The sequence below is a fragment of the Mustela lutreola genome, chromosome 1 (assembly GCF_030435805.1).
Source record: "Mustela lutreola isolate mMusLut2 chromosome 1, mMusLut2.pri, whole genome shotgun sequence".
Lineage (NCBI taxonomy): Eukaryota > Metazoa > Chordata > Mammalia > Carnivora > Mustelidae > Mustela > Mustela lutreola.
This window is the reverse complement of record NC_081290.1, coordinates 11129628-11156871: the sequence shown is the minus strand read 5'-3', so window position 1 is coordinate 11156871 and position 27244 is coordinate 11129628. Positions and strand designations below refer to the sequence as shown.

At 37.3% G+C, this 27244-nt stretch overlaps 1 protein-coding gene and 1 pseudogene across 1 annotated transcript; one reads left to right on the top strand and one right to left on the bottom strand.

Moving 5' to 3' along the window:
• Positions 1-1474: 1474 nt before the first annotated feature.
• JCHAIN (joining chain of multimeric IgA and IgM) lies at positions 1475-10887 on the bottom strand. Its single transcript, XM_059159788.1, has 4 exons — positions 10724-10887; positions 6030-6156; positions 3080-3160; positions 1475-2428 (listed from the first exon to the last, which is right to left on the bottom strand). The coding sequence occupies exons 1-4, from the start codon at positions 10785-10787 to the stop codon at positions 2224-2226; spliced, it is 477 nt and encodes a 158-aa protein (XP_059015771.1). The 5' UTR covers positions 10788-10887; the 3' UTR covers positions 1475-2223.
• A 5039-nt stretch (positions 10888-15926) lies between these two features.
• LOC131807231 (small ribosomal subunit protein eS6-like) lies at positions 15927-24310 on the top strand (annotated as a pseudogene).
• The last annotated feature ends 2934 nt before the right edge of the window (positions 24311-27244 follow it).

The following is a 27244-nucleotide window of genomic DNA, read 5'->3' as shown; positions in this document are numbered from 1 at the left end:
TATACTATGCAAGTATTTTCAACACCACATCACTATCTCAAGGCAATGTCCTTGGAGCAGCCTCCAGGAGTGGGATAGGCTAGCAGAACCAGAACATTCCAGAGACAGGGAGGGGGAGAGAAGCCTCTAAGTGCCCAGGTGCAGCTCACGAGTCAATCAGTGGTCACATCTTTTTTGACCACATTCCCCAACAGTAAGTGCCCCATAAATTCTCGTAACACTTTGAGCCCTATTTGTTTGTCTTTATGAGATTCTGTTAAATGATTGTCCTTTTTTTTTTTTTTTTTTTTGGACAGAGATCACTAGGCAGAGAGGCAGGCGGGGGGGCGGGGGGAGCAGACTCCCCGCTGAGCAGAGAGCCTGATGTGGGGCTCGATCCAGGACCCTGAGATCATGACTGAGCTGAAGGCAGAGGCTTTAACCCACTGAGCAACCCAGATGCCCCAAATGATTGTTGTTTTTATGTGTATGTCTTGTCTCCTCAAGTAAACTGTATTCATGCTCATTCATTCAACAAACATGTACTGAGCACCTCAATGGACCAAGCACTATTCTGGGTGCTGGGGATACATCACTGAGTAAATTTATAAAAATGCCCACCCTTGTGGACCTTACACTCTAGTTGTAGGGAGAAACTATAAAATGGTAAATAAGTAAATTATATGGTCCACAAGAGGGTAATACGTATACAGGGAGAAGTAAACCAGGATAAGGAAACAGAGTTTACAGTTCTGAAAAACACGGTGAGCTTCATGAGAAGCCGACAACTGAGCAGACAGACGTCTAGGGAGTGAGTGGTACTGTTTGGAGTGCACTTAATCACAGCTTAATCGCCAAAAAGTGTAGCACAGTTCCTTGCATGGCATAAATATTTAGTAAATGTTTACTAATTAGATAAAATTTTTAAAACTTGGCTAAATCCACACACTAGATTAGTCAAGAATGATGTGTCTTTCGTGCATCAACTATGATTCCTACAGAAGCACTAGAGTTTCCAAGCTTTATCCCCCCAAAACAACAACAACAAAAAGCCCGACACTGAAAAATCCATATGAACACAGTAGAAGTTATGAGTAATTACTGTTCCCACTTAAAAAAAAAAAAAAAAAAAAAAAGGAACAATGCCTCTTCAGGAAACTGACTTTTACCAGTCTCCTGTTATTTTAAACCCCGAGTCAGCATTTACTTTCCACAGAACCCTTGGGTATCTATGTCAGTTGGCCTTGGGCTTTCTGCCATGAGAAATTTTATGTGCCATGGTAAACACTATGTTTGTCAAGAGGGACCTTGCCTTTTCATTTAATTTTAGGCTTAAATGACAAAGCTACTTCAAATATGTGCATGTATGAATTCAGTGATTAATGCATAATTATGCCATACTTATGAACTGCTCATCAGCAATAAATTGTATTTTACCTTACATGCAATGAAGTTAACACGAGTAAACTTTTCAATAAATTATTTCACACAGATATATGCTTATGAATCTATTTAATTGTTTAAGCTGTGCTAGAGAATACATATTTTGGATACATACTTCATTAGATACAGTTACAGCATAGATGATTTCCAATGGGAATTTCTTACACTCTCTGATTATCAAAAAGAGTCTGTATCATCTGCCGCCAAATCTGTACTATGTCAAAGTATAATTTTTCAATTATGCATTTAATTATGTCACTTGCGGCTCATTGGTTTCATAAAGGGAGACCCCATTTTAAATTATTTTTGCAATTATTTCCAAAACACATTTTCCAATTATTATTTTTCTAGTGAAGACATGTAATTGACCTTTGTTTACACATAAATTTTCTCTGCACGTGATACTTTTTAAAAAGAGAAGAGTATGGAAGGTGCAAAAGCTGTGGCTCTCCAAGGCAAGGCCAAAAAAAATAGTGAAATTTGATTATGTCTTCTGATTTTTAGTCTTTGAGTTTTAGTTTATCCTTTTGTCTATTTTTAAATGCTAGAAATTAAATTCTCAAGGTCATATAACCCTCTGGGCAAGGACTATGAGAGATTTTAATACTTAGAGTGAGAACATATAGCTGAAAAGTAATTTCAATAAAAATAATAATGTTACTATTTCTATTTGGGGGGATAGTTTTATATTAACAAAAAAAATCACTTTTTCAAATTCATTGGTAGTAAATACATGAACTTTCTGGATCAAAATGAAGAGCCTTTCAAGAAAAGGAGCTGTGCGATCAGCAATGACTTAAATTAGTCGGGGTAGCAGGAATCCGGGGTCAAAGCTGTTTGCACCATTTTGGTCTGACCGCGATACGTAAAAGGGACCCAATTCGTGTAGCACTTGTTTCTGTCATACGTGTAGCAGGTCTCACTGTCTTCGTCACAGAGATTGCTCTGAGAGGCAATAACTATTTGATTGTCCAGCTCCACTTCTACAGGATCACATTTTTTACAGCTGAAAAACAAATGCATTCATTAGACAATCCCCGTCAACTGTTGTCTCGGAATATGAGTGAATATTCGTTTCTATCCAAAATTAGCAGCTCTTGCTCATAACTCCTTTCAGACCTCAGCTACTCTACGGAATAGGTAATGGGATTTTTCAACCTTTAATATAAAAGAATTAGTTGAAAGTAAACAATATAATTAATGATATAATATGATTGTTTTGTCTATGCCATACAACAACTTCTACTCTCTTGGGTTTTTCCCACCTGTACACTGGGATTAAACAAGTTCTTTACAGTAACAAGGAAGGCAGAATATTTTTAAGATAAGGAAGTATTTGATGTTGGATTCTATAGCTTCCAAAGAAACAGCTGCATATTAATATGTCTGAAATCTAATTACTTAACTTAAGACAAATTGGCCCTTCCGTACTACTGACAATAATTTCTTATTCAGAATAAATTCATAGCTAACCTTTATCTGTGATAAAGTTTTATAAATTTATGATATCTAATAATTAACATAGAAATTAACATACTCAAAAGCTCAAATTGTATCGGTAAATGTTTATACCCCATATTTTCAGAAACATTGCTACTAACAAATATAAAGTTATTAACGTCCATATCTATATTAGCATGAAGGAAAAATCTCTTACAGGTCAGACAAATGGTACACAAAATTGGTTCTCACTGGTGAGGTGGGATCAGAGATATTCTCCCGGTTGTTTAGAGGAACACTACAAAAAAAGAAAGAAAATAAATCAAAACAATGAAATGAACAGATACTGCTTTTTTAGTAATAGGTATATTGCTGGGACAGCATTTTCTATTTCATCAGGAATTTAGCACATTTAGCACTTTATAACACTAAAACCAGTCTACAGTAATACTATTAGTCAGATTTCACAGTAATTTGCATATTTTAAACATTTCCCATTCAAAGTGAACCTCACAGAAACTCCTCTGTCAAGGATCATTGCTCACTTGGCAAAGCCCTGCTTTTCCTTCAAAAATCAACTCAAGTTTTCCCCTTTTCATGATGATCCAGCCTCACTCCTGAACAAACTCCTCCTCTTACATCTCGTTGAAGTTCACACATCTTTTTTTTTTTTAAGATTTTTTATTTATTTATTTGACAGACAGAAATCACAAGTAGGCAGAGAGGCAGGTAGAGAGAGAAAGGAGGAAGCAGGCTCCCTGCTGAGCAGAGAGCCTGATGTGGGGCTTGATTCCAGGACTCTGGGATCATGACCTGAGCCAAAGGCAGAGGCTTTAACCCACTGAGCCACCCAGGTGCCCTGAAGTTTACGTATCTTTATTATAAGTGCCATATAGTTTCTTGTCTGTAGAGAAGTTGCTTCCCCAGATTACATAAGTTCTTTGAGGCAAAACCATTTACGTTTTCTCGGTGCTTTTCTAGATGTGTGACATGTAGAATATGTTCAATATTTATGGAATAAACGGACAGACATTATTATCCATATTTATGGAATACCGAAATTATAAACCAGAGATCTCAATGACCTATCCAAGTTCACATAACAACTAAGTAGTAAAACTGTAACTGGACTCCAGACTTCCTGATTGGATGATGTTCCATGAAAAATTAGGTAACATCAAATAGTTGAGGTAATTTCATTAATTTTACATTTTTTCTTTTTTTATTCTTCATTTTTTAATTTTTTGTTATGTTATGTTAGTCACCATACATTACATCATTAGTTTTTGATGTAGTGTTCCATAATTCATTGAGTACAACACCCAGTGCTCCGTGCAATCCGTGCCCTCCTTAATACCCATCACAGGGCTCACGCATCCCCCCGCCCCCTCCTCTCTAAAACCCTCAGTTTGTTTCTCGGAGTCCACAGTCTCTCATGGTTTGTCTCTCCGCCTTATTCCCCCCGCCTTCATTTTTCCCTTCCTTCTCCTAATGTCCTCCATGCTCTTCCTTATGAGTCACAAATAAATGAAACCATATGATAATTGACTTTCTCTGTTTGACTTATTTCATACAGCATAATTTCCTCCGGCCCCGTTGTGTTGATGCAAAAATACATGCCATCATTCCTCCTCACATGCACCCCTCCCTACCAAATGACACAAAGGAAAAGGTGAGGGCGGATTTAGCAGTACCGTCTACAAAGATACCGAGTCAAGCCCTTAGATCCCATTCCTGGGTGCCCCCTCTCTGTAATGACCCACATCTAATCCATCCCACAGTTCTGCTGATTCTGGTTCTTTGCAATCTGTGCACTTCGTTCCAGACACTGCCATTCCTCTCCTATATAACAGCAGTTTCCTCTTTTAGTCTTGACCCCTGCAATGTATTAACCACATTCTTGCCAAAATGGCGTCTAAAATACAAGCCCCATGTTCTTCTCGGCTTTACCCTCACAGTGTCCCCACCCAGAGAAGAGCACAGAAGGCACTGATGATCCACCTGCAGCTCGCCAGCCCCCTCTCTCCCCGCGGCCACCCTCATTAAACACCAGCTGGAAACACTTGCTTGCAATTCCACAAACTTGCCATGTTTTTCTCATCTCCGAGTCTTAACAACCACAAAATACCCAGAGTTCTAACATTTATGAAGTACTTGCAATGTGCCTGGTACTATGGGAAGTGCATTCTATGGTGATCTCATACAATCGGCACGGCAACTGTCTCCTTTGCCTGGAATGATCTGCCTCACCTACCAACCCTGTCGTTCCCCACACGCTGGGCCAGGTAACCGCCACTGGGTCACTCCCACTGGGCCAGCTAACCGCCGCTGCCTTCGCATACTCCAACACCCCTGCCTGCCTCCCACTGCCGCCCAGGACTGGACCCGGTGCCCCTCCTCAGTGCTCCCACAACACCTTCATTGATTCCTGTCACAGCATTTACAATATGGCATTGCAATTCCTTTTAAGTTGTTTAAAATTCCCTCCTAGACTGTAAACTATTTGATGGCATGGACTGTGTTTTATATAAATTGTTGTATCACCAGCTCCAATCCTCAGTGGCGTTCAGTTGCCCTCAGTAAATGTTTGCTGAATGAATGAATTAATGAATCTCTTCTTTATTAGATTGTAAAGGCTCTAGTAATATCAGAAGAAGCCTTGAATAATGAGAAAGATAATAAACATGTATGAGTACTACTTTGGGTTTTTAAACAATGTCCTAGATGCTTTTTTCCATTAGCATATTTAATTTTGTCCATTTAGCATATTTAATCCTCACATAAAGTATATGTGTATCTACACATACATAGATAATATCTATGGAAACAGGTTCATGTAAGTATTACACATCAAAAAGAGGAGTAGAGAGGCTCGTGGGTGGCTCAGTTGATGAAGTGACAGACCCTTGATTTCCACTCAGGTCATGATTTTAGGTTTGTTAGATAGAATCCCACATCAAGCTACATGGCCACCCTGCTAAGACTCTCTCTCCCGCTCTCTCCCCACCCTACTCTCTCTCTCTCCCTAAAAGAAGAAGAAGAAGAACTAGTAGTAGTAGTAGTAGAGACATAGGTATTACAGTCAATACATTCAAACAATGGCTAATATCAGATAGTATCTCTGCTTACGACATGAAAAAATAAAAGAAATTTAAAGAGCCACGTACATAATTCTGATGTTTCTCTCTATAATGTCTTCATTAGGGTCTTCGGGAGAAGGGATGATCCTGGAAGTGATCCGGACACACTGACATTTGTTGTCAGCAAGAACAGTCATTCCATCTCCGTCTTGGGCTTGAGAAATAAAACATATTAAAAAGAAGTGGTGATGCAACATGGAGGCTTAAGTGGGTAGAAGAATAAATGAAACAAGATGGGATTGGGAGGGAGACAAACCATAAGTGACTCTTAATCTCACAAAACAAACTGAGGGTTGCCGGGGGGAGGGGGTTGGGGAGAAGGGGGTGGGATTATGGACATTGGGGAGGGTATGTGATTTGGTGAGTGCTGTGAAGTGTGTAAACCTGGTGATTCACAGACCTGGGGATAAAAATATATGTATATAAAAAATATATGTTTATAAAAAATAAAAAATAAAAAATAAAAAATAAAAAAAAAAAAAAAAAAAAGAAAGGGAGAAAGGGAGGTAGGGAAGGAAAAAATGAAACAAGATGGGATCGGCAGGGAAACAAACCATAGGAGACTCTTAATTTCACAAAACAAGCTGAAGGTTGCTGGGAGATAGCGGGGGTGGTTGGGTTATGGTCATTGGGGAGGGTCTGTGCTATGTTGAGTGCTGTTAATTGTGTAAGACTGACGATTCACAGACCTGTACCCCTGAAGCAAATAATCCACTATATGTTAATAAAAATAATTTTTAAAAAAAGAAAGGGGGGAAAGGTATTTCTGTACTTTTATTGGGTCAGTTTATCTTTTTTCCAGTAGAAAAACTAAGTTTTATAATTGATCAGTTTCAGTTTTCTCCATTTTTGTCCTCTTTCCTAATCTAACATGCTAAGTAGAATCTCACAGCGTCGTGAAGGAAATCCAAATGCACTTCAGACAAATTGTTTTCTTTTTCTCTTGGCCCCATCTGTGGGAACCTGGGCTAAAAGAATTCTAGTTTTCATCTAATGTTTTTAATAGAGGCACAGCTCTGAATAATGTAGCCTTACAAATATCAGTGCCAAATGACAAAATGATAGAGAAAAAAAATCTAGACTAGATGTCTCTCACTTCAAAGTAATAATTCAAAAGTGAACAACAAATAATATTAGCCTTTATAAGTCCCAGTTAGAAGTGTCACATCCTTCCTGAACTCCCACTTACATTCTTTTTTTCTCCTTAGATTGGATTACAGTTAAGAACAGGCACATTTTCCCCCAAGATAACCCTACATTTTTGTGAGATGTTTAAATATTCTTTAATGCAATTTTCCTAAACTTAATTGTATTCTTCTTTTTCATAATAATAACAAGGCTATCATGGCATAATGATTCAATCAAATAAACTAATAAGTGTTATATTTATTAATATTTCCTATAGGAATTATTTTAAAAGATATAGACGCAAAGTGCTATGAACTTACAAAAACAATTTAGAAAATACTGTGAGGTACAAGCTCTACTTGTACCTCATATTAATATAATATGCTGCTTACAGAAAAAATAGTAAGTGAATGGATACACAGATGACCATTAAAGCCTTAACTCCGAGTATCAACATTTATTGTCGAATCTGAATATTGGACAAAGAGGTCTGGGAATTGTTGCAAGGAAGAAGCAAAGAAAATTTCACATTATCTGGACTCAGATCAGTTAACAAGCATTTGAAGAATCAATAACAACTTTATCAGTGCTAATTAAACAATAATGATGATGTTTGATATATTTTTGTTTTGTTTTTAAATTAAACTTTTTTAAATCATTGTAAATTCACATGCGGTAATAATAAATACTAAAAAGAGAACACATATATATTTTACCCAATTTCTCCCAGTGGTAACATCCTGAAAAACTATAGTACAATTTCCCAACTAGAATACTCAATTTGATAGAATTTACCAATGTTAGCTTTTAGTCAGTGTAGGGTACTTAAAACAAACTTATACTCCACTACCATAAAATTAACCTACTAAATATGTTTTTATTTCTATAATTTTAACTTTAATCTTAATTTTAAATGACCTTTAAAATTTCTCCCATCAAGTCTCAACTTAAAAATATATATATTTAACACATTAATTGAAGTTACAAAGGTTAAATGATCAGGATAGATATAATTGTAACTGGAAGTCTAATTATTTCAGAGGTGTCCCAAAGCAGAGAGGACCTAATTGCAGTATTTCAGTCTTGATGATAACAGTCATTACAAAAACATTTAAGACCATTGTTTTGTACTTCTGTTGGAAGTACTTTACTATGCATTATTATGGCATTATTCATAACTTCTTAATACATCTTCTGATAAAAGTATATATAGTACTGGAGAAGAAACATTATGAATACAAGACAATAATATAACTCCTAACATTTTGAAAAGAATAAGACGACTTAAATGGGGTCCTCTTCACTACTTCTATATTCATGACTCTTAAATATTTGTTTTTATTTTTTTATTTAAATTCAATTAGTTAACATATAGTGTATTATTAGCTTCAGAGATAGAGTTTAGTGATTCATCAGTTGCATGTAACACCCGGTGCCCGTCACATCAAGTGTCCTCCTTAATGTCCATCCCCCAGTGACCCCGTCCCCTCCCCCACCTCTCCTCCAGCAGCCCTCAGTTTGTTTCCCGTAGTTAAGAGTCTCTTATGGTTTGTCTCTCTCTCTGATTTCATCTTATTTTATTAAATGTTGTTCTCAATAAAATACAAATGAGTGTGTAATGCCTAACAAAAATACAGATTGAGTCAAGTATGTGACTTGACTACCTAAGTCTTAAATAGAAAATTTCTATATTTTATTTTTAGTATAAAATTTATTTTCTTACCAGAAACCTAGGAAAAAAACTATTAATTTTTATTACTATTTACTGTTACTAAATAAAAATATCAGGCAGTCTACTATATCTACCAGGAAATGTACAAATACAGTCAATTCACCAAGCCTTAAAAGTTTCTAACATTCTCACTTACTGGCAATATTTTTCCAAATAAACTTGCGTTATAGATTGTGCCTTGCTTTACTCCAAGAGTACCTGAGACATAGCAGGTGCCCAATAAATATTTCTTAAATTTAATTCAGTTCAAACAAATAAAATATACTTAACAACACACAGTAGATATGAACATAATGAGTTTACTAAAGGGTGATTCTCCAATATAGGCAGAATAGGATAGAAGTTAGAACCATGGGCTATAGGGTGAGATGGCCTGGGTTCTACATGTTTGCTGTGTGACTGTAGGTAAGTTACATTGCCTCTCTGAAGATCAGTGGATTCAACTATATGTTAGAAATATATTTTTTTAAGATTTTATTTATTTATTTGACAGAGAGAGACAGTGAGAGAGGGAACACAAGCAGGGGGAGTAGGAGAGGGAGAAGCAGGTTTCCCACCAAGCAGGGAGCCTGATGTGGGCCTCGATGCAGGTCTTGATCCCAGGACCCTGGAATCACGACCTAGCCAAAGCAGACGCTTAACGACTGAGCCACCCAGGCACCCCTATATGTTAGAAATATTAATAGTACTTACCCTCAAGTGGTTATTGTGAGAATTAAATGGAATAGTATATGTAAAGCCATTAGCATAATGCCTGGAAAATAGTATGTACTCAATGATAGATCTTTTATATATGTTTTACATATGTTTATAGGTATATAAACATGTTCATGAACATTTATTTACATATATAGATACATATACTGTACCTGTTTTAATACTACTATCTTTTTGTTTAAAATATTATTAGAAATGCATTATTTCGGGACACCTGGGTGGCTCAGTGGGCTAAAGCCTCTGCCTTCAGCTCAGGTCATGATCTCAAGGTCCTGGGATTGAGTCCTGCATCGGGCTCTCTGCTGAGCAGGGAGCCTGCTTCCTCCTCTCTCTCTGCCTACCTCTCTACCTACCTGTGATCTCTCTCTGTCAAATAAATAAATAAAATCTTTAAAAAAAGAAATGCATTATTTCTAATGCTAAATTAGTATAAAAATATATGTAAAATGACTATTCTTAATTACATCATACCCTGTTCTGAAATAAGAGTAAACTCAGTAAGTGTTAGAAAACATCAGGCCAAATTACATCACTTCTAACTCATTACCCTTCTAGATGACAATTATTACATCTGTATTCAGAGTGTATTCCATTCTCTACAGTAGTTTCAAAGGTTAGTAAACAAAACAACCAAAGTTACGCCAGGGAGACATAGGCAACTTGTACAAGACTAAACACTGTTAAATTATCATACTAAATCTGTAGGCTCAGATTCAGGAAAATGGTTAGAACTAGTATCAGTCTCTCTAGGGAAGTAAAAGCCCAATGCATCCCATATGGTAGTTATAGTAATTATTACTTCATTCTCCAGAATATTCATTTAAGATACTCAAGAAGAGGATTACTGATTTTCAAGATTTAAAATGGATATTTATGTAAGTATAGCTATCCATACTTATTCACAAATATATATTTTCTTATTCTCTAAGTTATAGTAGGTAAACAAATAAGAGAAAAAAGAATAAAAAGAATTACAGTGAGTCTTCTCTGCATAAAGATCACTGCCCATAGAAAGATTAAGGCATGTTAGAAAAAGTAGCCAGCTGGTTAGCTAACCAAAGCAAACATAAAAGTTTAAATCTAAAAAGCAGATCTGTGTTCCATTTTTCCTTTTATGTGGGTTAATTTTCAAAATAGCACGTACCTGTTACCAGAACAACCTTAACAAAAATGGCTAGGACTCCACAGAAAAACAAAGGGCTCCTCATCTTGACTTCAATCCTTTTGAGAAACCGAAGCTGAAAAGTCAGGGCTAAGGTGTGTGATCTATAAGGACTGTGCAAATGATGGTGCTTCTGCTTTCTTAAAATAACACTCCCAGGCAGTTAACAAACTAAAAACAATCACAGTTGTGGTTGGAGTCAGAAATTTAAATGCTGCCCTGTACAGAGCTGTATGTCCCAGGTTTCTGTATTTTCTTCCATAGTATCTCCCCAAAAGCCATACTTTGATGCAGTAACTCTTTATTTTACAATGACTCTATAAAATTAGACATGAATATTATTAATAACTTCAAGACATAAGTACATTAAGAATGTTTAAATGGGGGTTCTCAACTTTAGTTCTTAGATAATAAAGTTTCAAATCAAATATAGGACATTTGTTGTGCCTAGAGCAGTAAATGAAGGCACGAGAAGAAGGAGAAACTAATTAAAGCCTTTCAAGGTCCCAGTTGTACCTTATGTCAACTTTTTCTCCTAGTCTTTAATTAACCAAGTTACCAGATTTGAATATACATATTATACATGACATATATAATATATACATAATATGGTTGCTTTCAGTTACTTTATAAACTCAAACACAAAATTGGAATTTGAAACAGATGGATACTAGATGTATCAGTTGCCATGGTTTAATTTGATAGCATTAAGGCAGACCTTGTGTCTGATACTGGCTTTGGAATTATAAGCCCATGAAATGATTTTCATCTGGGATGCCTCAACAGAAAACTTAATCACTGCAGTATTTCTGTGATTTTTTGTTATTAATTAGTGTCAAAAAGCAAACAAACAAACAAGTAAACAAAACCTTGAGCTTTTGGACAGGATATTCCCCCTACCCTCTGCCCCAACATGTTAGAATTTCCTATCTCTTAGGGTTGGTTCCAGGAACATGTTGTTTATATATCTACATATGCAACATAAATTATGTTACTTTTGGTTCTCAGTTCTCTAATTTTTTAAGGGTCTCCTAGAATCTTGAGAAGCACTAAAGAAATGCTTCAGGATCAAGTAGGCAAGCAGATGTCATAGCTAAGAACAGAAGGGGGCAGAATGAAAACTAATTATTAAAGACTCGCACATAATTATTAAAGGCTCCAATCATGTACCGAATGTCTAACATGAACAAAGCCCCATAGATAATAAACACGTAATATTACTACACTGTCAAACTTTACTGTCATTTTAACTTCTACTATCATAGGGCTTAGAAACTATTTGGTGTTAAGGAAAACATACTGGATTCACAAGAACAATTATATCTATTAGGGGGAAAAAACAAATCTGAAAATACATTACTTTAATGTATGGCCAGGATGTCAAAACAAGTATCAACACTTAAGAGCTCTTCATCTCTTACTGTAGTTTCCAAATAACTGATTTATTCATTCACTCCAAAACAGAGTAATTAGAAGTACTCTTTTTTAAAAAGTCATTATTTCCTTGAAAATAAACTCAAGTCTAGATTTCTCCCCCAAAGCAAGTTGGATGAATCTTTGGGGACAAAAAGTTTCCCCAAAGCTTATTTTTATAAAAGCAAATAGTAGTTTATACATAATTACTATGCCAAAGAAAAGCTCTACATTTGATGTTTCTAGGCTTTTAATCTTCCAGTTTTGTATTTCTGTTATGTAAATTATTCATCTAAAAGAGAAAAAAATAAAATAAAATAAAAATAAGGGTGGAGACCCAAGTGGCACCTTTGCCACCCAAAGAGAGTTACCAATACCTGAAATATAGGATCAGGACCAGTGTTATCTCCCAGTGTAGTCCAGGGATTATCTTCTCTAGAATCACCTAGAATACTAGTCAAAATACAGATTTCCTGGCTACACCCAATCAGAATCTCTGGAGATGTGACCTTGGAATGTGTATTTTTTAGAAAGCCTTCCAGTTGAGTCTAATGTACAGTGAAGTTTGAAAATTCATAGACTAGAAACATGCGGGGGGAATAATAAATGGCACTATTATCTATTTATAGAAGATTAAGAGGTTAATAAAGGTAATTTTTAAAACAATAAACAGGGGACACCTGAATGAATCAGTGGGTTGAAGCCTCTGCCTTTGGCTCAGGTCATGATCTCAGGGTCCTGGGATCGAGCCCTGAATTGGGCTCTCTGCTCAGCAGGCAGCCTGCTTCCCCCTTCTCTCTCTGCCTGCCTCTCTGCCTGCTTGTGATCTCTGTCTGTTAAATAAATAAATAAATAAATAAATAAAAATAAATCAACAGGCTTACATTGAAAACAACTTAGCTGAAGCTTCTATTTATTTTTACAGTTCTATGCTATAGGCAAATTGTTTCATAATCTTTTTAGCACTAATCAATTATATAAATAACAGGTCCTGGTTTAATCTTCAAGCCATTTCAATCTCCACTTTTAGTTATGTTCTTCCCACCAAAAATGTAAAATGTGAATCGTAGAACACTTCCCATGCAAGTTAGTTAAGTTACTGGGAGCTTAGCCACATTGTTCTAAATTCTTCACCAAAAATGGTTTATTTGTCTATATTCATATATAAGACTGTTGAACGTAAATGGTTCGGTGACAATCATCTGGATTAAAGAGATCCTAAGACAATTTAGTCTCACCTTCTTTACTCCCACTCAAGTTTTGTTTGAATTTCCTATACGGCAGACAGTCTGAGCTCAGCATTTGCTTCAAAACCGTCTGAAATAGGTCAATGCATTACTTCCTCTGGACATAGCTTATTCTGTACTGGGGATAGTCAAACCATGACAAAGACTTCACTCTCTTGGGACACAAAAGACGCTGTCCTTGTTTTGCTCCCATCTCACTGGTGACTCCTTGGCAGTCTCTTGCTGAATTTTCTGGTGAATACAGAGGTTTGATCTTCAGCCTTCTCTTTTTCTCATCTTCTCCTTAATTAACTTTATCTGATCCCATGGCTTTGACTCAGGACATGCCATGACTTTCAAGTGCATAATTCTACACTTTACCTTGCCTGTTGAGCTCCAAACTCCTCCATCCAACTTTCTATTTGATATCTCTGTCTGACAGGTATCCAAAACTTAACCAGGCAAACAGTACTCTAACAATCAAGACACCCTCACACTTCTAATCTGATCTTTTCCTGTCTCTAGCCTTCCTTCTCTCAGTAAATCCACCTGGTTGTTCAAACAAATCCTCTTCTTTGATGCCTTTGTTTTCTTCTCCCCCATATTCAGTTTACCACCACACCCTTTTGGTTTTATTTGAAGAATATATCCCAGATTTATCTGATTCTCTCCATTTTCACTGCCACCCTGGCCCAAGTCTCTATCCTCTAGCCTAGACTACTACAATAGCCTCAGTCATAAAGTTATACTTCCTTTGCCCCAGAATTGGCTACTAGGGCTCACAGCTAATAAACAAGAATGGCTAGGTACCCCAAATTCTAAAAAGGGTCAGATACTTCCTTCAAGGCTTACCAGGAGGAAGAACAGAACTCAACTTATGGCATCAACACCCACCCCCCATTCTTAAGCTCTCTCTTCTAGTCTTTAGAGGACTTTCAAAGGAAAAGGGGAGTAACATCTTTGGAGCTCTTGGTTTTGTGGAAATAGGAATGATTGTGGTAAGACAATTTCCCCCTTTACTCTTTTTTAAATTTTTTTAAAGATATTATTTATTCATTTGACAGACAGAGATCACAAGTAGGCAGAGAGGAAGGCGGGGGAGGGGGGGAAGCAGGCTCCCCACTGAGCAGAGAGTCTGGTGTAGGGCTCGATCCCAGGACCCTGAAGTCATGACCTGAACCGAAGGCAGAGGCTTAACCCACTGAGCCACCCAGGTGCCCCTCCCCCTTTACTCTTGAGAGAGGGAAGGACAGGGTAGTTTTTCCTCCTCAAAGTCAGATGAGGGAAAGATTCAAGAAAATAATTCAAAGAAATCAGGGATTCTGCAAAAAAGGAAAATTGAGAAGCAAGAGAGCATAATAGTTAAGAGAAAGGATTCTGAGTCTGATTGCTTGAGTTTATTACCCAACTTATCATTTACTAGCTGGATGAAATGGGCAAACCTTGAACACTCATGTAATCTCTATCTGTAAAATGGGGATAATAACAATACATATTTCTTAGGATCATTAGGGAACTTAACATGAATTATAACATATAAAGAAGTTAGCAAAGATCTTGGCATATGGTAAGCAGTGATAGTAGTCATTATTATCATCAGAACCACCATCGTGGTCACTCCCTGTTGAGTTACACAAAATGCAAACCCAGCCTGGAGCTATCTACTTTGAGGAAAGCATTCATGGGAGAGCTGGACACTTCCCCTTGGGTCGTGGGCACGGAGGAACACAGAAATTGATATGTGTTCATGCTATATGACCCTTATAAGGTATGAACGAAAATGTCTTTAAAAAAAAGCCATAGTAACCAAAACAGTATGGTGCTGGCATAAAAACAGACACACATAAAATAAAAAACAAACAAATAAGACCAAATACATAGACCAATGGAACAGAATCTTGAGCTGAGTAATAAATTCACACATGTGGCATTAAATATTACTTGGCAAGGGAGATGAGAATATTCAATGGTAAAATGAGAGTCTTTTAAACAAACAGCCTTGAAAAAACTGAATATTCACATGCAAAACTATGAAACTGGACCTCTACCTTCCACCATTCACAAAAATTACCTTCAAATGAATTGACATAAACATAAGACCTAAAACCATAAAACTCCTAGGCAAAAGCATAGTGGAAAAAAGCTCCCTGACATTGGCCTTGGCAGTGAATTTTTGGATAGGACACCAAAACCATAAACAAATAAAGCAAAAATCAACAACTAGAACTATATCAAACTAAAATCTTCTGCACAGCAAAAGAAATAATGAACAAAATTAAAATATAATTTACAGAATGGGAGAAAAATATTTGCAAACCATATTATCTGATAAGAAATTAACATATAGAAGATACAAGGAACTCCTACAACTACATAGCAAAAAACCCAAACAATGCCATTTAAAAATAGGCAGAGGACTTGAACAGACATTTCTCCAAAGACGACATTCAAATGGTTAACATGTACAAGAAAAGTGCTCGATGTCACAAATCGTCAGGGAAACACAAATCAAAACCACAATAAGATACTACCTCACACCTGTTAGAATGGTTATTACCAAAACGGCAAGAAATGACAAACACTGGTGAGGATGTGCAGTAAAGGGAGCTCTTGTGTGTAGCTGGCAGGAATGTTAATGGGTACAGCCGCTATGGAAGACAATATAAGTGCTCTTCAAAAAATTAAAAATAGAACTACAATATGATCCAGCAATCCCACTTCTGGGCAATATCCAAAAGAATACCACAGGAAATTAAAACACTATCTTAAAAAGATATCTGCACACCAAGTTCATTGCAGCATTATTCACAATGGCCACATGGAAACAACCCAGGGGTCCATAAACACAGGAATGAATAAAGAAAATGTGATATATATGGTGGAATATTTTTACGCTATAAAAAAGAGGGCAATCTTGGGATGCTTGGGTGGCTCAGTCGGTTAAGCCACTGCCTTCGGCTCAGGTCATGATCCCAGGGTCCTGGGATTGAGTCCCACATCCGGCTCCTTGCTTGTCAGGGAGTCTGCTTCTCTCTCCGCCTCTGCTTGCCACTCTCCCTGCTCGTGTGTAAGCCCGTGCGCGCTCTCTCTCTCTCTCTGACAAATAAATAAATAAATAAATAAATAAATAAAACCTTTAAAAATAAAACGAGTTGCAGACCGTATCAATTGAATCAGTCACGCACCCACTAGACTGGAAACTTAAAAGCTTAGAAGCTAGGGGCACTTGGTTGGCTCAGGTGGTAGAGCATGCGACTTAAAAAAGAAAAGAAGAAGAAGAAGAAGGGGAGGAGGAGGGGGAGGGGAAGGGGAGAGGGGGAGGAGGAGGAGGAAGAGAAGGAAATCCTGCCATTTATGACAACACAGATGGACCTTAAGGGTATTGTGCTAAGTGAAATTAAGAAAAAAACACTTACTGATTTCACTTATATGTGGAACTTAAAAACACTGAATTCATAGAAACAGGGAGTAGAATGAGTGGTTTCCAGCAGCTGAGGGGTAGAAGAAATGGGAAGATGCTGGTCAAAGGGTACAAAGGTAGTTATAGATCTTGGACACCAGCCCTTTATCTGATATGTCATTTGCAAATATCTTCTCCCATTCCGTAGGTTGCCTTTTAGTTTTGTTGACTGTTTCCTTTGTTGTGCAAAAGCTTTTTATCTTGATGAGGTCCCATAGAGCTACCCTATGACCCAGCAATGGCACTACTAGGTATTTACCCCAAAGATACAAATGTAGTGATCCAAAGGGGCACATGCACCCCAATGTTTGTGGCAGCAATGTCCACAATAGCCAAACTATGGAAAGAGCCGAGTTGTCCATCAATGATGAATGGATAAAGAAGATGTGGTATATCTATACAATGGAATATTACTCAGCCATCAGAAAGGATGAAATATTACCATTCATATCAAACTGATATGCTGATGGAAATAAGTCAATCAGAGAAAGACAATTACCAATATAGTTTCACTCATATGAGGTATATAAGAAACAGTGTAGAGGATCATAGGGGAAGGGAGGGAAAAATGGAATGGGAAGCAATCAAAGGGGCAACAAACCATGAGAAACTCTTAACTATGGGAAAGAAACTGAAGGTTGCTGGACGGGAGATGGGTGGGCAGATGGGGTAGTTGGGTGATGGGCATTAAGAAGGGCACATGATGTGATGAGCATGGGGTGTTCTATGCGCTGATGAAGTACTGAGTTCTACGTCTGAAACTAATAATGTTCTACATGTTGGCTAGTTGAATTTAAATTAAAAACAAAATGAACTTCCAGTTACAAGATGAATAAACTCTGGGGCTGTAAGGTATAGCTCAGTGACTAGAGTTAATAATACTGTTTTGTATTCTTAGAAGTTGCTATTAGAGAATTTAATGTTCTTTGCATAACAAGGACAATGATAATTATGTGAGGTGAAGGATATGTTTACTAACCTTCCTGTGGTAGCCAGTTCACAACATACATGTATCAAATCATCACATTTTACACCTTAAACAGTTATATGCCAATGATTTCTCAATAAAGCTGGAAAGGAAAAAGAATACAACCGGTTTTACTAACGTGGGGAAGGAAGACAGCACTTGGAAGAACTGTTAGCTTTATCTGTGGTAGCCTAAAACTGGAAGCATCCTAAACATCCATACACAAAGTGGGTGAACAAATTGTGGCAAGTTATTCAGCAATAGAAGTGAATAAACTGTTGAAACATACAACAACAAGAAGGGTGAATCTCAAAATAATTTATTCTGAGTGAAAGAAGCCAGACAAAATATCTTAAAAAGAGTATATAGTGTGGCGCCTGGGTGGCTCAGCTGGTTGAGCGTCTACCTTGAGCTCAGGTCATGATCCGGGAGTCCTGGGATCAAGCCCTGTGTTCTGCTCCTTGCTCAGCGGCGAGTCTGCTCCTCCCCCTACCCCTGCCCCCCCCCTTCCCTCCATCTCTCTCTCTCTCTCTCTCTCTCTCTCTCTAACACACACACACACACACACACACACACACACACACAAACACACGTTCCCTCTCAAATAAATAAATCTTTTTAAAATGTTTAAAAAAGAGTATATCCTGTATGGCTCTATATAAAGAAAGAGAGAGAGAATTTGAATATAGGGATTTAATCAAGATAAAAAGTTTCTGCACAGCAAAGGAAACAACCAACAAAACTAAAAGGCAGCCAGGGCACCTGGGTGTCTTGGTTGGGCATCTGACTCCTGGTTTCTGCTCAGGTCCTGATCTCAGGGTTGTGGGATCAAGCCCCACATCAGGCTCTTAGCTGAGAACAGCGTCTGCTTGTCCCTCTCTCTCTGCTCCTCCCCCTGCTCATGGGCTCTCTAAATTAATTAATTAAATCTTTTTTAAAAAAGTAACCTATAGAATGAGAGAGGATACTTGCAAATGACATATCAGATAAAGGGCTAGTATCCAAAATCTATAAAGAACTTAGCAAACTCAACACCCCAAAAATAAAAAATCCAGTTAATAAATGGGCAGAAAAACATGAATAGACATTTCTCCAAAGAAGACATACAAATGGCTGACACATGAAAAAATGCTCCACATCACTCGGGGAAATACAAACCACAATGAGGTACCACCTCACACCAGTCAGAATGGCTAAAATTAACCAGTCAGGAAACAACAGATGTTAGTAAGGATGTGGAGAAAGGGGAGTCCTCTTACACTGTTGGTGGAAGTGCAAGCTGGTGCAGCCACTCTGGAAGACAGTATGGACGTTCCTCAAAAAGTTAAAAATAGAGCTACCCTATGACCCAGCAATTATACTACTAGCTATTTGTCCAAAAGATACAAAAATAGTGATTCAAAGGGGCACATGCACCCCAATGTTTATAGCAACATTGTCCACAATAGCCAAATTATGGAAAGAGCCCAAATGTCCATTAGCAGATGAATGGATAAAGATGTTCATATACAATAGAATATTACTCAGCCATCAAAAAGAATGAAATCTTGCCATTTCCAATGACATGGATGGCGCTCAAGTGTATCATGCTAAGCGAAATAAGTCAGAGAAAGACAAATACCATATGATTCATGCATATGGGGTATGTAAGAAGCAAAACAGATGAACATAGGCGAGGGGAAGGAAAAATAAGACAAAAAACAGAGAAGGAGGCAAACTATAACAGATTCTTAACTATAGGGTTAACACTGAGGGTTGCTGGAGGGGAGGTAGGGGGTGGAGTAAATGGGTGATGGGTATTAAGGAGGGCGCTTGTAATAAGCAGGGAGTGCTATATGCAAATGGCAAATCACTAAATTCTACCCCTGAAACAAATGCTGCACTATGTTAACGAACCTGAACTTAAATAAAATCTTAAAAGAAAAAAATTTGAATATGTACTATAAAATATGTAGTAGTACATTTTAAATATTATTTTTAAATTATGCTTTAAGATATTGGTATTAAATTTTGTGCTGTATTAAATAATATATTACTTTTTAAATCCAAATAATTATAATAAAATTATAATTTAATAAAAATGATTGCTTTAATACAAATAATTCTAGAAAGTGAAAACAAACCTACAGTGACAGAAAACAGATCAGTGATTGTCTGGGAAAGCAGGGCAGGGAGAGGAGAGAGGAAGAAGGAAACCTTTGGGGAGGATACATGTTCACTGTCTGGATGGTGGCTACAAATTCCTGACTGTATATACACGTCAAAAGTTACTGTACAGTTTAAATGTGGGCATTTCATTGTGTATCTATTATATCTCGATAAAGCTATTAAAGGTTCATTTCTTCAGAATTCAGTTTTTAAGTATGATCTTGGGTTTTTCTTGAAAGTTCTTTATCAAGTTCAGGAAGTTCCCTCCTATTCCTAGTTTCCTGTTTTTTGGTTTTTCTTTTTTTCAGAAATGGATATTGTACATTTTCAAATGGCTTTTTTCTGATTATTGAGATGAGCACATGATTTTCATTTTTTAGTTTGTTAATACAGTGAATTATAATGACTTTAAATGTTGAATTAATCTGGCATTTCTGGGGTAAACCCCACTTATTCATGATGTAATATCCTTTTTATAAACTGATGGATTCAATTTACTAAAATTTTGCCTTGAACTTCAGCATTTATATTCATCAAGGATATTGGTCTGAAATTGTTTTCTTATAACGTCTTCACCTAGTTTTGTTATCAGGATAATCCTTACCCAGTAGAATAAGTTTTGAAGTTTCTTTTCCTCTCCAATGTGCTAGAGGAGTTTGTGTAGAATTAGTATTATTATTATTATTTTTAATGTTTGGCAGATTTCAGCAGTGAGGCCATGTCCCGGAAACCCTCTCAAGGCAAGAAGCTGGCAATGACCGAGGCCTTCACATTTGTTTTCTGTCTCTCAGAGATCGCGCCTTTTGTTGCCTAACGTCCAATCTCTTAAAAGCCATTGTTTCATAAGCCTGTCAGTTTCTTCTGCTTGTTTCTGGTGGGAGAGTAGATCTGATCTCTGTTATTCCATCCCGTTTCAAACGGAATATTAGAGATTTGAAGTTAAAAGTGAATTTTAGAAGTTTTTACAATGAACTAGACTTTTTTTAAATTGACTACTCTTTAGACCTGTTTTAGGTTCACAAAAATATATACTAGACATTTAATGATAAAAAATTTACAAAATTACTGTATCATCTTAAAACACTGTCAAGGGAAGGCAAAGAAAAATTTAATCATGGTACTTTGGAAGCAATAATTTGGAGGAAAACATGGTTTCATGTTTATAATTCACTGAATTCTTCACTGCCCCGAAGTCCTCTCTACATCCAGTCTTACCCCCGTTACTCATTGTTTGCCCCACAGACGGTGATCTTTTCAAAAGGTAAATTAGAACATATCTGATTCAAAACCTACACTGGCTTCTCGTTACACTTAGAATAAATTCAAACTCATTATCTCGCCTGATTTCCCATAACTCTCTCTTTCACTTACATTCTCCATCTACTTACTTACTCAGGGCCTTTGGACTGTTTAGTCCCTCTGCATAAAACGCTTTTCAAATCTTTGCTTGTCTGGTCCCTCATCATCGTTCAAGTCTCAAGTTAAGGATCATTGCCTCAGAGAGAATTTCCCTGGTTGCAAACCATCCTAACCCACCAGCAATCACTGTCGTATTACCCTATTTTATTTTCTTCATAGTATTTGCCATACTTTGAATTTCTTATTTAGTTTATTTAGTATGTCTCCTCATTAGAATAAAAGCTTCTGAAAATGGCATTGTCCTGTTGCTCACTTGTGTTTCCAAGATCAGAGCACAAAAACACCTAAAATATATTGATTGAATAAAGGATGAATGGAGAATGTTTTCCTAAGGAGTTGAAAACTCTCTAATTTAACTGTATGCAGCAATATTAGTCTCTTTTTTGAACAGGCTTTATGGTGTCAATGCTGCTTTTTTAAGTGTTGTTCCCAGATATGCACACAGTAGTCCAAGTGTTATCTGATCAAGTATAAAACAGCAGAACAGTAATATTTTTCAATAAATGCCACTTAAGATAAGAGTATGACACTTTGGGCCACTATATCACACTATTGCCTTCTAACAACTTTATAGTCAACTAAATTCCCCCTTTTAAAATATAAGTGCTTCTAGGGTGCTTGGGTGGCTCAGTGGGTTAAAGCCTCTGCCTTCATGATCCCAGGGTCCTGGGAGCCCCACATCAGGCTCTCTGCTCAGCAGGGAGTCTGCTTCCTCCTCTCTTCCTGCCTGCCTCTCTGCCTACTTGTGATCTCTGTCTGTCAAATAAATAAAATCTTAACAACAACAAAAAGGCCTCTACTTAGGATCCTGGGATTGAGGTCCACATCGGGCTCTCTGCCAGGCGGGGGGGACCTGCTTCTCACTACCGCCACCCCCCCCCACAACCTGCCTGTTTGCCTACTTGTGATCTCTGTCTGTATAATAAATTTAAAAAAAATAAATAAGTGCTTCTATAAACATTTAATATTTAAACAGTTGGGATTTGGGCATGAGATTTAGCATTGGTCCTTAAGTTTTATCTTATTAAACTCAGACCAACATTATAATTTACTGAATTCTTTTTAAACCCAGATTCTGAAACCCAGCTCATGGGTTACTTCTCTCAGCTTCACAGCATCTACAGACTTGATACCCATGCCAACGGGGTCCTTATTTAGAGAAATGTTCAGTGGGCTAGTGCTGAAAACAGACTTCTTCAGCATGCATCGCAAGACCTGCCTCTAAGCTAACACTGATCCATTCATAAGCACATTTGGGGCATAGCACTTCATTTTCAGTTAATTCATACAATACCATACTATCACACAGACTAAAATTCTCCATGTCATCCATAAGGATTGTATGAATACTTATCTTAAGTAATTAGTCTCTCCTTAGCCTATATCTTTAATATCATGTGATTTCTCCCCTTGAAAGTCTTTCATAACATAAAAAGACCTTGATTTTCTGGAATCTTGCCACTTACACACTTAAAGGGATGATGATATTTTTTAATAGCCTTCTTGGCTTTAAATCGAAATGTAGCTGGACTCCCTTTATTTTCCTTTTAGTGGATTAAATTCTGCATTCAGTCTAAGAAGTCATTGCTCCCATCTGTCCTTGAACTTGATATATTAAAACCAAGTTTTGGTAATGAATGGTATTGTCCGAATTATCTCCAAAAATAGACCATCTCAAATACACCACAGGGTCATCAGGAACATGGCCTTTATACCTTATCTATATGTACCATATCTCTACCTTCTAGACCTTTGAGACACTACAGAATACAAAAGTAACTTTAGAGTCAATCCAGAAAAATAAACTGAGAGAAGATCCTATTAGCAACAGAGGAAGGGACTTCAGCCAAGACAAGCTGAAAAAAAATGATCTGCAAGAGAAATGAAGCAAGATAAAGCATTCAAAAATGGAAAATTCTTTATGTGTCTATATATACCCGATATAATGAATATATAATTGCAACCGGTTTAATTTTAAACATCCTGAAAGTCCCCAAACATCCTATAGTCACTCAGAGTCCCACAAATCTGTTGTATATGAAGTTATTCACAAGGATTACAGAGGGAGTTTTCTAAAGTGAGTTATTTTCTAAAGTGAGTCAGTTACCTGACTCGCAATCTATTCTTGCCCATGGGATGACCCTAGCTGGATTGCTCCTGTAGAGCCTTCTCCTCCCAATTCCACAAGAGCAGATGGAACTTAACAGGAACCATTATCAGCTCTTTTCCATGGTGCCTTGGAGGCCATAAGCTGCTTTAGGGTGAAACTAAACATCCCTTTCCCAGCCACTGGCGGCCAGAAACTTACTGAAGTGGGGGATGGATGCAACTTTGTACCCTTTAGGAAGAGTTACGGCCATAGAAGTTGCTGGTAACAGTCTGCGCGAGGAATGGAAGTGTTCAATGTCATGAAGCAGGGCGTCCCTGACCCATGGCTGTGTCTATTAGCAGCTGAGTAAGCATTCCTGCCACAAACCAAGGAGGACTAGAGAAAGAAAGGGCAAATCTGTTTGGGGTTGCATTGTGGATGCCAATCTCAGTGCTCTCAACTTATCGTCGCAAAAAAGGGTGAGAAGCATATTTCTAGACTCACCGATACGACTGTGCCTCATTGTCTGGAGACTAAAATAGCTAGCAGAACCCACAAAATTTTCAATCTCTAAAAAAGATGTCCACAGTATGTTGTAATAATGCCCCTAAACAAAGAAGACGAGACACCTAAAACCAAAGGGCCCAAAATTCAGGGTCTTGTTACTACACATGTCCCCCAACACAAACATCAACATATTGCTTTAAAGAAAGAGTGTACTAAGAAAATTAAGGAAGAGACTGCAGACTGTGCTCAACTTTGGGCCAAGAGCATGAAGGAGGCCAAAAAAAAATGCCAGGAACAGACCGCCAAGAGACAGAGTCTGACTGCTATCTTGAGGCTCTGACAGAGAATCTACTTCTAAACTCATTCAGGTTTTTGGCAGAATTCAGTCCCTTAAGCTTTAGAGGTGACGTCCCCATTCCTTTTCGGCTGTCAGGTGGAGGCTGTTTTCAGCTTCTAGATGATGACAGCATTCCCTGGCTAGCGGCCTCCTTGATCTTTAAAGGTAGCAATAGTGACTCAAGTCCTGCTCTGATCTCTGCTTTTGCCTATCTCCTCTGCTTCCATCTAGGGAAAGTTCTCCGCTGTTAGGCCTCATGTGATTATCTTGGCCCATCCAGGTAACTGAGGGTAAACTCCCCCATTTTAAGGCCCACACCCTTAGCCACATCTGCAAAATCTCTTTTCCTATGTAACAGTTTTACATATTCGCAGGATCTAAGGATTAGGGCACGTGGGGTGAGGGATGGTTGCAGGGGACATTATTCTGCCTACAATAGAATCACACAAACACTGCTCCAAAAAGAAAGGAAACAGCAAGTAAAAGGCCCAAGATGGGAAAGAATCTGGACAGGTCAGGTAGCAGGAAGGAAGGCCCCAGAACTGTAGCAGACTGAAGGAGAGAACTATAGTAATGACATCATGCACTTCTTTACAGGAGTCATATTTTTCCCATTTGAGTATAAATTTAGAATGTATTTTGAATTTTAGAATTAAGTCATTAAATGTGGACCATAGGCCTCCTCCTAGTCCAATTCACCTTACAAAGCTACAAGTCATTAATATTAGTTGTTTCATATATACATGGAGACATTTCTTCTCTTTGACATTTTTTAACCCTAAACATTTTTGCTTATTGCATACAGAATCTCTTAATATTGACCCGTATCGAATCATGTATATGTAAAATTTGCATTTAGATCAGGAGACAAAAACTAAGTTTAAAAAGAATATGAAACGTGAGGAAGAAACTTCATCCCAAATTCCTTTTAAAAATTAAAAAATTAAGACAAAAAACTGAACTCTCTTTTTTCCAACGCCTTTCCACAGAGACTTTTAGGGTAATCTTCTGTGGTTAAATGTTTATAAGGAGAATTGCACCTGTGTTGTGGTCTGTTTTTAAATAAACTTGCACCTGCAGTGGCTTTTCATAGAACTGCTATTTGGGATATTACATGTCGGTCGTTTGACTATTATGCAGAGCTGTTCCTCTTACCACACTACTTTCTGGACAGGTCCTAGTTTATAAATAACCTATTTCCAAAAATCCATTTTAAAAAAAGCTAACAGTTCAGATTTCACGGTTATTTTTTCAGAGACACAATAATAAACAAGATTTCCAGGAAACTTCTCAAACAATAACATGCTCCTTTTAATTCATGAATTCCAGTGGTCTGTCCCTTGAAGCTTTAAGGAAATTCTAATCTATTTTCAGAGGAGGCCTCTGCTCTATTCAAATATGTCTGCTTTCCTTTTCCTATATATGATTTGCTAATTCCTGTTTCAGAATCTTTTTTACGCTGTCATTTTCCTCACTGTAAATTTCTTCTTCCTTTTTGCAAGTTCTTTTCAAAAGTCCTAAAATCCTTTAAAATTAATTCTGATAAGTCTTCCCCACATAATGCCATCTCATTCTGTTCACTCTATTACTCTCTGTACTTGGCTGCCCATCTGATATCTCTTTATATCATTTTACATGAGTTAGCATATTACATTCTTATTACTTCATATTTGTACAGTTTATCTCATATACAAAATTAATGCTCTCTAGATGCAGAAGAGGGGTTAATAAAGAGAAGTAGCAATTGGCACCAAAGAACAGGATATGAGGAAACACCAAAAAAGAATTATAAAGAATCAGTTAGAAAAATGGAGGAAAAAATAAAAAATTTTTCTTGATCTAACTCTTCTATTCAGAGTTTTTACATCATGTATAAGTACTATACTAATTCTGTTTTTCCTAATAGTAAGAAAGCATAAATTGATGATGGAGAATACTGAGGCAACTATTTTTAAAATACCTAATGCATTTTCTCAAGACAACCGTAGTAAGTCTTTGTATCTCTCGGAGTTTCGAATGAGCTGCTTTGGCCCAAAATGTATGCAATAATTGATCATCTCCCAACCAGTTTTGCAATATTATAGTTATAAATGTATCTTAATTTTAATAATTTATATAATACCTAAAACACCATAATACTTTACACTGTAAAGATATGCTTTAAGAGACACACTATTCTATCTACCATCTTCCTACTGAACAAAGCAAATGCTCTAGAATCAGATTGCCTGGGTTCAAATGGCACTTAGGTAAGTTATTTAATCTCCATTTTCCTCAGTTTAATCTATAAAATAAGCATAACTATAGTACATACTAGATGGGATTGATGAGAATTAACAGTTGTAAAGCACCTAGAACATGCCAGCAACATATACTCAATTACTTTAGTCACTTTTATTCTTTTTTTTTTTAAGATTTTATTTATTTATGAGAGAGAGAGAGCGCACACACAAGCAGGCAGAGTGGCAGGCAGAGACAGAGAGAGAAGCAGGCTCCCTGCTGAGCAAGGAGCCCTGGGAGGGGCTTGATCCCAGGACCCTGGAATTATGACTTGAGCGGAAGGCAGTGGCTTAACCGACTGAGCCACCCAGGCATCCCACCACTATTATTCTTTTATGTTGAGAAAAGATAGCATCTTCTTTCAGAATTACATAAGTGCTAAGGTATAAAGGTTGGCAGAATAGTGGCCCATCTAAGATATGTCCATGTCCTAATTTTCAGAACCTGTGAATACGTTACATTACATGGCGAGGAGGAACACAGGTTGCAGGTGGAAGTTTGCTTGCTAATCAGCTAGCCCTCAGCTGGGGAGATTATGCTAGATTATCCATGTGGGTCCAACGTAATCACAAAGAAAGGAGGGAGGTAGGACAGTCAGTGAAAAAGTGAATGGAAGGCTTGAAGATCCTGTGCTGCTGGCTAGGGGGATGCAGGAAG